Below are 15,470 nucleotides of genomic sequence, written 5' to 3'. Positions count from 1 at the left end.
TGTGGATTGGAGGGTAGCTAATGTTATCCCAATTTTCAATAAAGGAGTGAGAGAGAAAACTGGGAATTATGGACCAGTTAGCCTGACATTGGTGGTGGGGAAGATGCTGGCGTCAATTATTAAAGTAATAACGGCACATTTGGATAGCAGTAAAATAATTGGTCCAAATCAGCATGGATTTATGAAGGGGAAATCCTGGTTGACTAATCTTCTGGAATTTTTTGAGGATGTGACAAGTAAAATGGATGACGGAGAGCCAGTGGATGTAGTGTATCTGGACTTTCAGAAAGCCTTTGATAACATCATGAATTTAAAAGAGAGTTAGATAGAGCTCTTGGGGCTAGCGGAATCAATGGGTATGGGGAGAAGGCAGACACGGGTTACTGATTGTGGATGATCACAATGAATGGCTGTGTGGACTCAGGGCCGAATAAATCCTATTGTATAAACCATAACAGTCTGCATATTGAATGTAAACATATTTGTTTCAGTAGAAAACTCGTACTCTATTATTAAACTTGTAATTTGCTCCACCTATTTTCTATGTTTCAATGTTAATCAAAAATCTATCCATCTCTACCTTAAAAATATCCACTGACGGCCTCTGCAGGTTTCTGTGGCAAGAATTCCAAAGATTCACCATCCTTTGACTAAAGACATTTCCCCTCATCTCCTTCCTAAAAGAACGTCCGTTCATTCTGAGGCAATGACCTCTAGTCCTAGACTCTCATACTAGTGGAAACATCCTTTCCACATCCACTCTATCTAAGCCTTTCATCATTCTGTATGTTTCAGAGAGGTGTTCTCTCATTCTTCTAAACTCCAGCGAGTACAGGCCCAGTACCAACAAATGCTCATCTTAGGTTAACCTACTCACTCCTGTGACCCTCTGGACCTTCCCCAGAGCCAGCACATCCTTCCTCAGACATGATGGCCAAAATAGCTCACAATGTATTGGGGGTATTTACTAAATTGGATTAAGGCAGATTACAATGTTATTGGGCAGGAGCTAAGGAGAGTAAATCAGGAGCAGTTGTTGGGTAAGTCCATCTGTAACATGTGGAATTTGTTAAAAGGCCAGCTCATCACAGTGCAGGATCAGTATGTTCCAGTCAGGATGTGGCCAGGATAGGTGGTTCTGAGGCTGCACTGCAGTTCACTGGAGACTGCAAAACCTTTGCTGCTTCCTCAGCACGTAGTTTTAAACATACTGAAATTGCACTTTCATATCATAAAAAAAAATTCTGCTCTTGCCTGTTTTGGATAATTACCTTTTCTTACAAGTTGTAATTTTGACCGATTTTGTCATTTTCCTTTTCAATTTTTAATGGGTTGTACAATCAGAATCCTTGTACAAAAAATAGATAGAGAATTTAGTAACATTGTGTCAGGAGAACAACCTCTCAAAGTCAACAAGACGTAGGAGCTAGTTATCGACTTCAGGAAGTGTGGTGGAGTACGTGCCAATGGCATGGTGTTAGAGATTGTGGAGAACTTCAAATTGTGAATGGTCCTTCCATAATCTAGGGTACTAACTGATTCACCTCTACTCCATTGTGGATATTGGACTTAGTCTAAGGAACTGATGCGCAACAATGCTCAGAACTAAATTCTGTAACTTGTATCTTCCCCTTTGCTCAAACTTGTATTTGAGTTTGACTTAATTGCATTTATCTATTGTGTGTCTGATCTGTTTGGATAGCATGCAAAACAAAGCTTTTCATGGTATCTTGTTACACATGACAAAATAAATCTAAAGCTTGGAGTAAATATTACCAAAGATCTGTTGTTGATGAATCACATTGAAGCAATAGCCAAAAAGGCACCTCAACGTCTTTACATCCTCTGGAGACTGAGCCCATTCCTCAATGACTCTTACAAACCTCTATGGGTGCACCACTGAAAACATACAACTTGTCTGCATCACAACTTGGTTTGGGAACAGCTCTGTTCAAGTCCGCAAACTACTTCAGAGTATTGTAGATGTAGCCCAGTTCATCACATGGACCGGATCCCCCACCATTGACTCAATTTTCACTTCACGTTGCCTTAGTAAAGCAGCAATTCTAATCAAAGACCTTTCTCACGCTGGCCATTCCTTCTCCCTGCACTTGGAATGCAGGAATGAGTAGGTTAAGCTATGATGAGCCTTTGTTGGCACTGGGCCTGTACTCACTGGAAGTTAGAGAATGAGGGGGACCTAATTGAAATATACAGAATAGTGAAAGGCTTGGATAAAGAGGATATGGAGAGGATATTTCCATTAGCGGGCAAGTCTAGGATTAGCGGTCATGGCTTCAGAATTAAAGGACGTTATTTTAGGAGGGCGATGAGGAGAAATTTAGTCAGATGGTGGTAAATCTGTGGAGGCCAAGTCAGTCTTGATTAGTACAGGTGTCAGAGGTTGTGGGGAGATGACAGGAGAATAGGGTTAGGAGGGAGAGATAGATTAGCCATGATTGAATGACAGAGTAGACTTGATGGGTCAAATTCTATTCCTATTCCCTTATGAACTTATGACCTTGTCAGGCAGTAGGTACAGGAACTTGAAAGCATGTTCCACCAGTCTCAGAAACTGCTTATTTCCCTCAGTTATCAGCTTTTTGAACAACTTCCATAAGCTAGGGTACTATCCAATTCTCTGCTACCTCACTGCAGGCATAGGACTTTGGCTTCAGACATGTTGCTCCCTACTGCTGAGAACTATATTTACACTTTGAATCTTTCCCTTTGCACTACCCATTGTACACGAGTTTGCCTTGCTTGTCTCTGTGTATAGAATTATCTGATTTGATTGGATAACATGAAAAACAAGGCTATTCACAGTACCTCCATACATGTGACAGTAATAAACATAAAGTTATTTGCTTTATTCTTTGCTATTACTTAGTTCAAACCTTTATCGATTGCCACTCTATTCAAGGCATCTACTCCAGTGTATTTTATTTGTTAGTTACTTTTCCCTCTGTTGTCATTGGAAGGAATATAAAATTTATCTAGTTTTATTTAGGATGTGCATTAACCTTCCCATTCTATTAAGTGCCTTGGATTTAGTTAAATGTTAATGCTTAGTTAAAAAAGCAAACTGCAGAATGAACTCTGTGGGTCAGGCAGAATCTTTGCAGGCAAAGTGATGATTGACATTTCGCATTAAAGGCAGGGGCTGGCAAGCAATTGGTGGAATCAGATGAGAAGGAAGATGACGTTTTTCACTGTACCTCGGTGAACGTGACAAAATATTCTAAATGCGGTCTCACCAACGTCTTATACAACTGCCACATGACCTCTCAACTTCTATATTCAATACACTGACTGATGAAGGCCAATGTGCCAAAAGCCTTTTTGACCACCTTATCTACCTGCAACTCGACCTTCAAGGAACCATGCACCTGCACTCCTAGATCACTCTGCTCCACAACACTCCCCACAGGTTTACCATTTACTGTGTAGGCCCTGCCCTTGTTCGATGTCCCAAAATGCAACACCTCACAATTTTGTGTATTAAATTCCATCAACCATTCCTCTGCCCACCTGGCCAATTGATCCAGATCCTGCTGCAATGATTCACAACCATCTTCACTATCTGCGAAACCACCCACTTTTATATCATCAGCAAACTTGTGAATCTTGCCCTGTATGTTCTCATCCAAATCATTGATGTTTCACTTCTACTTCATGTAGAATGAAGGCTTGTTCCATATCAAAATGAGGTTAGATGTTTTGGCAGAGAGGTAAAGCATGATGGGCTTTAATTAAGCAGTAACAACATGGAAAATATCTGGGTGGTGAATATTTATGTAAGATCCTTTGTTGTAGAGAGACATAAGAATGCTTGGATATCGTAGTTTGTTTTCCAATACATTTTCCATTTTGATACTTGGGCATATGTCCATGAACCCAGTGTATATGTGCAGATATTGTGAGCTGGATAATGTCATTAAATGATAACTGATGTTCTAGCCAAACATTTAAAGTCTATTGATAATCTCAACAAGGTCACAAATTCCCCAACTAGGGATTGCTCAAAAGTGTAGTGTTGGCTATTTTTTCTTGTCAAACTTATTGCAACCTCAAGAGTCTAGTTTATGTGTATGTCTCAGTCAGTGTTGTGTACATTTTTTGCTTTAATTTCATTACTGTATGTTCTATAATTAACCAAATCGTATAATTTAGTTGAAACTTGAAGAATAAGAAAGAAAACAACTTGATTTCACATGCACCTTTCATGTTTTGAGAGAATAAATTACTTCGATAGTTGGGTGGGGAAAATGTCATGGCATCTTCGCAAACATCAGATTAAAAAACTAATGAGGTGGCCTGATTATAATTTTTGTGAAAGAACAAAGAATTTTGGAGGTGATAATCTTCTCTGAGTTCTGAACTCTGATTCTCCTTCATACCGAGATTATTCCTGAGTTATCATTCCTGATCATAGTCATGGAGTGATACAGTGTGGAAAGAGGAACTTCAGCCCAATTTGCCCACACCGGCTATCAATGTCCCAGCTACACTCGCCCCACCTTCCTGTGCTTGGTCCATATTCCTCCAAACCTGACCTATCCATGTACCTGTCCAAGTGTTTCTTAAATGATGGGATAGTCCCAGCCTCAACTACTTCCTCTGGCAGCTTGTTCCATACACCCACCATCCTTTGTGTGAAAAAATTACCCCTCGTATTCCTATTAAATCTTTTCCCCTTCACCTTGAACCTATGTCCTCTGGTCCTCGATTTCTCTACTCTGCGCAAGTGGCTCTGTGTATCTACCCAATCTATTCCTCTCATGATTTTGTACACCTCTATAAGATCACCCCTCATCCTCCTCCGCTCTATGGAATAGAGACCCAACCTACTCAACCTGTCCCTATAGCTCACACCATCTAATCCTGGCAACATTCTCGTAAATCTTTTCTGAACCCATTTCATGCTTGACAATATCTTTCCCATAACATGTTGCCCATAACTGAACACAATATTCTAAATGCCTTCTCACCAACGTCTTATACAACTGCAACATGACCCCCAACTTCTATACTCAATACTCTGACTGATGAAGGCTAATGTGCCAAAAGCCTTTTTGACCACCTTATCTACCTGCGACTCAACCTTCTAGGAACCATGCACCTGTACTCCTAGATCCCTCTGCTCTACAACACTCCCCACAGGCCTACCATTTACTGTGCAGGTCCTGCCCTTGTTAGACATGCCAAAATGCAACTTCATGTATTAAATTCCATCAACTATTCTTCAGCCCACCTGGCCAATGATCCAGATCCTGCTGCAATCTTTCACAACCATCTTCACTATCCGCAAAACCACTCACTTTTGTATCATCGGCAAACTTGCTAATTTGCCCTGTATGTTCTCATCCAAATCATTGATGTAGATGACAAACAGTAATGGGCCCATCACTGAACCCTGAGGCACACCACTAGTCACAGGCCTCCAGTCCAAGAAGCAACCTTCCACCATCACCCTCTGCTTCCTTCCATGGAGCTAATTTGCTATCCATTCAGCTATCTCTCCTTGGATCCCATGCGATCTAACCTTCCAGAGCAGCCTACCATGCATAATCGTGTTGAATGCCTTACTGAAATCCATGTTCACAACATCTACAGCTCTGCCCTCATTTACTTTTTTGGTCACGTCTTCAAAAAAACTCAATCAGATTAGTGAGACATGACCTCCCACGTACAAAACCGTGCTGACTATCCCTCATCAGCCCTTGCCCATCCAAATGCCTGTACAATCTATCCCTTATAAAGAAACTCAAGTGTTTATTATTTTAATAAAATCTTCAAAGGTTTTCTTTGTTCTTACCCCACCCAGGATTCTCATAACTGAAGTTGACCATTTCAAGTTATCACTCATCCAAGCTCCGGGTAAACAAAATATGTCTTATTTCCTTAACAGGGTCGAGAGTTCTTCATTAATAAGGTGGATGTATTTACTTTGTATTTCATCTTTTAAAGAAAGTTTGTATCACAGAGCTATATATCTCTCCCATCTGTCCCCTCACATTGCACTGTGTCCATTGCGTGACTCTCTCTCTGTCCCTCTGTCATTGTGGTCTTGGCTTCAAGCTCAGCTTTATCCATTACCAAGTGGGATCCTGAAAAAGGTACCTGGCTGATAAATTCTGAAGATAGATAGAATGTGCTGGAGTAACAAAGCGGATCAGGCATAATCTCGAGAGAAAAAGGATGGGTCACATTTTGGGTCGGGACCCTTATTCAGACTGAAAGTAGAGGGGAGGGAACTGGAGGTAAGAAATGGCCCGAACAAAGCAGGACTGGCAACATATGACCAAGGAAGTGTGGAGCCCATAATAGGCCATTGTTGGCTGGGGAAGTGGTGATAATGAAAGGATACAGGGATGCAAATAGTGGTACTCGTAGGACAACTCATTCTGAGCACAACATTCATCACCTTGTCATCAAAATACAATTTACTACACTTTTTCATCAGATGGTCTGCATCCCAGGGTCCTCAGGGAGGTGGCTCTAGAAATAGTGGACGCATTAGTGATTATTTTCCAATGTTCGATCGATTCAGGATCAGTTCCTGTGGATTGGAGGATAGCTAACGTTATCCCACCTTTCAAGAAAGAAGCGAGAGAGAAAACGGGGAATTACAGACCAGTTAGCCTGACTTCGGTGGTGGGAAAGATGCTGGAGTCAATTATTAAAGAGGTAATAATGGGGTATTTGGATAGCAGTAAAAGGATTAGTCCAAGTCAACATGGATTTATGAAAGAGAAATCATGCTTGACTAATCTTCTGGAATTTTTTGAGGATGTGACAAGTAAAATGGATTCTTCTTCTGTCGTATGTCTTTTAGACCTGCAGCTCCGTTGAGGTGAGCCAGGCCAACGTGTCATCATCACTCAGACCTCGTTCACCATTCGGTGGCCGGTGTTTGGGGCAACTGGTGACTATGTGCTCCACTGTCTGTGTTGGGTCCCCACACTCACAGGAGGCGCTGTCCACGAGGCCCCATAGCGTCCGATGCCTGTTCTCAAGTGGTTGAGGGTTGTCCACTGCTTTCGGGGCAGGTCCTGGCCAGGGACGTCCATGGGGTCATTGATGTACTGGTGTAGCCTAGATGGTTCCACTGACTTCCTCTGGTCTCTCCATCTCGTCTTGACACAGGCGGCCTTGGAGGCATCAGCCGGTGTTGTGCAGAGCAGCTCTTGGGCTTGCATGGCCAAGGGGTCCGTGACTTGAGGTGCACTCCTCGCGGTGTCTCTGTGACGATCTGATGGAGGAGGTGAGATTCACTGGTCTGTGCCTTTCGAGACAGGGCCAGAGTGGCTGCGTCTCGTCTGATGTTGGCTGGGGCAATGCCAGCGAGGACGGGCAGTTGGTTTACTGGGGTGGCTCGTAGGCATCAGGAGACAGTCCGCAGGGCGCTGTTGTGGGCAGCATCCAGCTTCTTGGTGTGAGGGTTACGGCACCAGACCGGGGCGCAGTACTCAGCGGCTGAGAACACCAGGACCACTGTGAACATGCGCAGTGTCTTCGTCGTGGCTCCCCATGTGGTGCCGGCTAGGCGGCGTATCAGTGCGGCACGGGCGCTTGTCTTTGCCTTGGCACCTTCCAGGTGTTGTTTGAATGACAACGTTCTGTCGAGCTTCACAACGAGGTATGTGGGGACAGGCTGGGACTGTAACCTGGCGTTATCCACCATGACGTTCATCTCGTGGGTCGCTTCCCTGTTGTTGAGGTGGAACATTGAAGATGTTGTCTTACCCATGCTGAGCTTAAGGCGCCAGTTCGTCAGGTATGAAGACAGGATGTTCATGTCTTCAGAGAGGCTCTCTTCTGCTGCTTCCCAGGATGGCTTACTGAGTAGGATGGCCAGGTCATCAGCATAGCCATACTTCTTTGACTGGGTTGCAGGCAGGTCATGGATGTACAACACTGAGCCCTGTGGGACGCCGTTCTTAAGTTTCCTCACCCTGCTGCATTTCCCGTTGCTGGTTTATAGCCTGAAGCTGCGGTTGCTTAGCATCTCCATGATGAAGCTCACCGTGTGCTTGTCTGGGATGGTTTCCAGAAGCTTCATGTGTAGTCCACGCAGCCAGACAGTATCATATGCAGCTATGAGGTCCAAGAAGACAGCGCCTGCCTTCACCCCTGCCTGGAAGCTGTCCTCTATGTCTTGGCACAGGAGGGTCGCCTGGTCCGCCGTTGACCTACCGCTTCAGAAGCCAGCCTGTTCTTTAGGCAGCTGGGGGTCGATCACTGGATTGAGACGTGTGTGGAGGAGATGTTCCTGGAGCTTGGATGGAACACACAGCAGTGAGATGGGTCGGTATCCCTTGGGGTTATCGCTAGCTTGTTTGGCTTCGGCAGAGCGATCACCTTGGCCAAATCTTTGGCTGCTTCAGGCAGCAGAAACTGTTAAAGTAAAATGGATGAAGGGGTGCCAGTGGATGTAGTGTATCTAGACTTTCAGAAAGCCTTTGAAAAGGTCCCGCACGGGAGACTGGTGACTAAAATTAGAGCACATGGTATTGGGGGTAGGGTGTTGACATGGATAGAAAATTGGTTGGCAGACAGGAAGCAAAGAGTTGGAATGAACGGGTCCTTTTCAGAATGGCAGGCAGTGGTGAGTGGAATGACGCAAGGATCGGTGTTGGGGCCGCAACTGTTTACCATATATATATACATGATTTGGAAGAGGGAATTAGGAACAACACTAGCAAGTTTGCAGATGACACAAAACTGGGTGGCAGTGTGAACTGTGAAGAGGATGTTAGGAGGTTGCAGGGTGACCTGGACAGGTTGAGGGAGTGGGCAGATACGTGGCAGATGCAGTATAATATAGATAAATGTGAGGTTATCCAATGGAATGTTGGCCTTCATAACAAGAGGATTTCAGTATAGGAGTAAAGAGGTTCTTCTGCAGTTGTATAGGGCTCTGGTGAGACCACATCTGGAGTATTGTGTACAGTTTTCGTCTCCTAATTTGAGGAAGGACATCCTTGTGATTGAGGCAGTGCAGCGTAGGTGCACGAGATTGATCCCTGGGATGGGGGGACTGTCATATGAGGAAAGATTGAAAAGACTTGGCTTGTATTTACTGGAGTCTAGAAGGATGAGGGGGTATCTTATAGAAACATATAAAATAATAAAAGGACTGGACAAGCTAGATGCAGGAAAATTGTTTCCAATGTTGGGCGAGCTCAGAACCAGGGGCCACAGTCTTAGAATAAAGGGAAATACTTTTTCACCCAGAGGGTTGTGAATTTGTGGAATTCTCAACCACAGAGGGCAGTGGAGGCCAAGTCACTGGATGGATTTAAGAGAGAGTTAGATAGAGCTCTAGGGGCTAGTGGAATCAAGGGATATGGGGAGAAGGCAGGCACGGGTTATTGATTGGGGACGATCAGCCATGATCACAATGAATGCCGGTGCTGGCTCAAAGGGCCGAATGGCCTCCTCCTGCACCTATTTTCTATGTTTCTATGTTTCTATGGTCCCACCTCAACTGAAGATGATATTTGTGCAGCCTGGATATTGTCCCATAGCTGTTGCACAACCTTCTCATAACTTAAGACCACATCCTTGGGCTCTATGAAGTAAAGTCCCAGAAGATCCGTAGTTCTTCTTGGTGGCCGTCCTGTCCTCAGAATATGAGGGATGATCTCAGTTAAATTTGATATATTCCTTACCAGCATGAGGACAACACATAGGAGAGTATTCCTAATGGAATTGTTCTGTTGGACAGTTTTCTGAATCATGTGTTCTAGGATTCTATTTCTTCTTTCAGCTCTGCCACTTGTCTGTGGATGGCACGCTATGTGGAATTTCTGGTTTATTCTGAATATAGTAATCTATTTTGAATATAGGACATAGTAACCTGCATGACCTGGGCAGTGAAATGGGTGCCTTGCTGGATACAATGGTGCGTGGAAGCTCCCACATCTGGAATACAAAGACCCGGCTGTCCAAGACCCTCATGCTGGTCAGCTTTCTGACATTAATTTTGCCCTCTTCCAGCAAGGGGTCTATATTAGGATGGGTGGCCCGAGAGACCATTGCTGGCTTTGCCCCCTCTCTCGTTTCCGCTATGGCACCTTTGCTTTGGCCCTTAACGGGCTTAATTCTTCCTTACTTGTTTTTTAAATTTCTCAGCCTCTGTAACCTCCTTTATCCAAGCCTGTACTGTATGTCTAAATACTCCTGCCTCTATGTGTGAAATGTTTCAGTCAGAATATTCATATGTTTGCCTAACATTGGCTGATACAGGGTGGGTTGTCCTGCTCCTGGTCCTTCTCGTGCCAGTAATTGTCCATAAGTGTTGTCGGTCCAGACATGGTCCATGCACTCCGTAAAAATGTATCTATAATTAGTTAGCAAACGTATTGGATGCTTCTTCTCTGTCCATGTACACTTGTTCAAACCCCTTTATCACTCCCAATTACCATCAATTTGGCCTCCTTCGTGCCCTGAAGGTTATTTATCTCCCCAGCATTCTGAGGGTCATGTCGCCTGAGCTAGAGTCTTTTCGTATCGGGTCCTGGCGGGGTTTGCTGCTGGTGAACATATTCAATGAGATCATGGTAAATAGCAGAGGGTTCAAAGTTTAGGTGCTTTTCACTATCTCAGATAATTGTCTTTTGCTTTCACCCTCACCGGAATATGAAAGTATGGGTCGCATGAGATAGGAAACTCCTCAGTGATTTTTTAACTACAAATGATTACATCGGCGCCTCAAGACTGGACGCTAATTTGTGAAATGAAACAACCAGCCTTTAGAACATTAAGAGGCATGTACTTATCTTGCACAATAACTACTTGTGACTCCATTCCCCATCTTTCTACCTGAGTGTGCAACAAATGGCTTGGACAATTATTCACTTGATGAAGGTCCCCACTGCCCTGATGATATGAATGAAATGGATGCTAATGGGGAACAGTGAATATCATCTTGATACAATAATGGGATTCACATACATCCCAGGCATTCTAATCCGCAAAATGGGGGTTGGATGTGACCACCTAACTCCAAGGCAAATGTGATAATGACCAAGGCAGAATTTAACATTGTGATCAGTCTGCAGAAGGGTCTCGACCCGAAAACGTCACCCATTCCTTCTCTCCAGAGATGATGCCTGCCCCGCTGAGTTACTCCAGCATTTTGTCTCTATTAACATTGTGATTGTTTCATTAATTTTACATTTTCTTAGTATCTTTAACTAATTTATCTGGAAAGCAGTCTCTCAACAGTTAAATGCTGTCATAACATTACATTAAAAGGACATTTGATTTGTTCTAATGATTTTACATCAGCAAATGTTAAATTGTGAATTCTTATTCGCACCAATGAATAAATGCCAATGTTAAGCTCTTTTGAGACAACATCTGTGATAGACAAAAAAAAAATTAAACTGGATTCAAACATTTTTTCTTCAAAGTGCAATTTTTGACAATTTTGACAAACATTACAGAATGTTTACAAACCAATCTTTGTTCTACGGGAAGATCAGATATACTTGCAAACAGCATTTGACAACTATGTACATATTATCTTCATAAATTGTTCTTGTTTTTTTGGTAATGTCAATTCAGAGGATAAATACAATTGAACTTTAAACACTCCAAGGCTGTCACAACTGACTTGGCCGCATGTTGTGGAGCTGCAAGCATCTTCTGCCTCCTGGTAACTCGGTTCGAGACTGCCTGCAAACTGTCCAGGTTATGAACAGTTCACAGGAATGCAACTGTGCTGCAACCCAGGGTGGACCTGTACAAAGAATCAATTGTGTCATGACTCAGGAACTAAGTTTCATTCAGCCACGGTATAAGGGAGATAATTTCACGATTGTTTCTTTCTAAAAAAAACTTCCTGTTTCTTGAATAGGTTGTTTGATTTGTGTGCCTTCAATTGCCTTTTCAATAGTAGAATGCAGAACAGAGCTGCATCCTGTATCCTGTGTTTCTTAAGGTGTAATTGTGAAAATTACATCAAATGTAATTGCTACATTTATATACGAACTATGGTCATAGATTTGTGAACATCCTCGAGGACAGGAAATATTAAAGGAAATAAAGGGACTGTCTGTGTGTATACAGTTCAGCTCCTTATTAGCACCAAAAGCAAGAAAGCACGCCAACGCCTCTACCTCCTTAGAAGGCTTTGGAAGTTTGGCATGTCCCCAACAACTCACACCAACTTCTACAGATGCACTGGGGAAAGCATTTTATCTGGATGCATCACAGCATGGTTTGGGATCAGCTCCATTAAAAACTGCAAGAAATTGCACAGAATTGTGCACAGCCCAGACCATCACACAAACCAACCTCCCATCCATTGACCCCAATTACACCTCATGCTACCTCGGCAAGACCACCAGCATAATCAAGGGCGAGTCACATCCCAGCCATTCCCTCTTCTCCCCTCTCCCATCGGGCAAAAGGTATAGAAGTGTGAAAAGGCACACCTCCAGATTCACGGACAGATTCTTCCCAGCTATTATCAGGCAACTGAGCCATTGTACAAACAACTAGAGACCAGTCCTGTACTACTATTTACTTCACTGGAGACCCTTGGAATATCTTTGATTGGATGTTACTGGCTTTATCTTGTACTAAACGGTATTCCCGTTAATACCTTTATCATGTATCTGTGCACTGTGGATGGCTCGATTGTAATAAAATATTGTTTCTCCACTGACTGGTTATCACGCAACAAAAGCTTTTCACAGAACCTCTGTACCCGTGACAATTAACTAAACCCAAACTCAAACTTGAAATTAGGAAATGAGGAACTGACTCATTTGATTGAGAGCACTCGGGTACTAATGTCACAACTGGCAAGTGATCAGTTTTGGTATATTTGGCCTTTGGATATGTCACAGAGCAATTGATTATGGAAAGGATTAATTGCAGGAAATTATTTCCCCAATATGTCTTAGGAAACAACATTTGAAATGCTACCAATATTTTACTGCTTGTTAAATGTCACAGCTATGGTAGTGTGTCTCTGGCCTGTTATTTTTGTCCACTATTGTATCAGGGCATGTGCCCCTGATACAGGCTGAGGAGTGCAATGATGTAACAAATTCCAATCAACGGATTTAAATTGAAATTAGACACAAAGTATTGGAGTAACTCAGCGGCCAAGGCAACATCTCTGTAGAAAAAGGATGGGTGATTTTTTAAGTCAAAACCCTCTTCAGAATGAAAGTAGAGGGGGGGGGGGGGGGGGGGGGGGGGGGGAGAGACTGGAAGTAGGAAAAGGCCAGAACAAATCGGGGCCGGCAACAGATGACCAAGGTAGGGTGGAGCCCACAATGGTTCATTGTTGGCTGTGGAAGCAGTGATAATGATGGAGATACAGGGATGCAAACAGTGGGACTTGTAGGATGACTAGGGTGGGGAAGGTGGGGGGTGGGGAAGGTGGTGGGGAAGGGGAGGAGAAAGGGAATGCAGGGGTTACTTGAAATTAGATAAATCAACGGTCCTACCGCTGGATTGTAAGCTACCCAAGAGAAATATGAGGTGCTGTTCCTCCGATTTACATGTGGCATCACTCTAACAGTGGAGGAGGCCATGGATAGAAAGGTCAGTGTGGGAATTGAATGATGGAGTAAAATTGTTCGGCAACCCTTACATCTCTAATTTTCGACTGCCATACTTGACCCATTTTTTTATCTGTACCTTTATAAATCCATGATTAAATTTTCCATGTTTTAAGTTTAAATATTATATGTGATAAATGTACATTGTTTATTTATTTTATTCCTTGCTTTTCTCACAGGTATTCTGCAGCAGGCCAATTCATTCAACATTGATATGAAAAGCCCTATGATATTTAATGGTTCACAAGGAGATATGTTTGGATATACAGTTAAACAATTTGAAAACGAAGAAGGAAAATGGCAAGTAGTAATCTTTTTAGTATTTTAGTAGTTGCGCTACTGAAATTCAGTTACATGAAGTCTAAGGGGCCAGATTCCAAAAGCAGAGTACAATGCACAATTACTACTATACATGCATATAGAGAGCAAGGATACATTTCTCCAGTGTCTTTGAAATGAACTATATTTGAACTGACATGACCAGTTTTGGGGTGTTGATGTAAGGAGCAAATATTGTATACTGGATAAATCACCATCTGTAATGTGTACCAACCCCTCTGGAGAAGTTAAGATTATCTAATTTGGTCTAGATGTTGTATCCTTGCTCTCTGTGTACAGTGGCAACCATGCATCGGGAGAAGCAGAAGATTCCAGCAAGCCGTACACATTTCTATGACCATTACTCATTCAAATATGTCAGATATCGACCATTTTGTGAATTGTTAAGGATACTTAACTGTTTTTTGCTCTGACTCTTGTCAATCTTTTAAAATGTATGAAATTATTGTTCATGTTACATATATAAATTAAATATTGGTTTGGATAATCATCTTGCCACAAGCATGTTCATTTGCTGACACACAAACCCTTTCTACCACTTTGATTTGCAACTATTTTTCCCCTCCCTGGTTGAAATGAAAACATCTGTGAGTTGTAATGGATGTTTAATTAATTAGACATGTTTTTGACAGATCTTACAGAAAATCAACAAAACTTTCCATCTAAACTATTATCCTCAGAATAAATAATAAATGAGGCAAGTCATGACAAAGAAATTCACATGTAATAAGTACTTACCACCAAATTCCCTGTCATGCTAATTACTACATAAAGCAGCCAGCAGTCTGTATATTTAGTATAACTGAGTTCTTTCATCATGGTTTAGAGCTTATTGTGTTAATCAGCAACCAAGATCTCCAAAACACATCATTTAGACAACATTTTAGAGAAATCTAGACAGGAAGAATTACGGCACACAAGAGTAAAGACGATACAATTTCAGCGTGACATGTATTTTATAAGAAGAGATTAGAATAAGGCAGTATTAGGGAAACGGAGTCGCAGATGGACAACCTCGGGATCGACTGGGAGAATGAGAGCATGATAGTTTAGTTTAGTTTATTATCATCACATTTACCAAGGTACAGTGAAAAGCTTTCATCTGCATGCCATCCAGTCAAAGAAAAGACTATATAATCAAACCATCCACAGTGCATAGATAAAGGATAAAGGGTACAACATTTAGTGCAAGATAAAGTCCGATTAAAGATAGTTCAAAGGATTCCAATGAGTCAGACTACCACACTCAACCCGATGAGAGGACCGTTCAATTGCCTGATAACAGCTGGAAAGAAACTGTGACAAAATCTGGAGGAATGCGCAAAGTGTAGGCGGGAGGGAGGTTGGTTTGCTTGATGGTCTGGGCTTCGTCCACAACTCTCTGCAATTTCTTGCGGCCTTGCATGGAGCTTCTCAAAACCAAGCTGTGATGCATTCCGATAAAATGTTACCCACGGCACATCTGTAGAAGTTGGTGAGGGTTGTTGGGGATATGCCAAATTTCCTAATCCTTCTAAGGAACTAGAGGTGTAGTGCTTTCTT

The 15,470-nt window shown here is 42.6% G+C and overlaps 1 protein-coding gene across 1 annotated transcript in view; it reads left to right on the top strand.

Annotated features, from left to right (window-relative positions):
- itga1 (integrin subunit alpha 1) overlaps positions 1-15,470 on the top strand; it is a 220,360-nt gene that overhangs the window by 24,362 nt on the left and 180,528 nt on the right. The window contains exon 2 of the mRNA XM_033030915.1: positions 13,769-13,889. Coding sequence (XP_032886806.1) covers positions 13,769-13,889 — 121 coding nt within the window. The remainder of the gene's footprint in view (positions 1-13,768; positions 13,890-15,470) is intronic.

This window comes from Amblyraja radiata, chromosome 1, assembly GCF_010909765.2.
Source record: "Amblyraja radiata isolate CabotCenter1 chromosome 1, sAmbRad1.1.pri, whole genome shotgun sequence".
In the NCBI taxonomy this organism is placed as follows: Eukaryota; Metazoa; Chordata; class Chondrichthyes; order Rajiformes; family Rajidae; genus Amblyraja; species Amblyraja radiata.
Note: the sequence above shows the minus strand (reverse complement) of the source record. Positions and strands in the feature narration are given on the sequence as shown.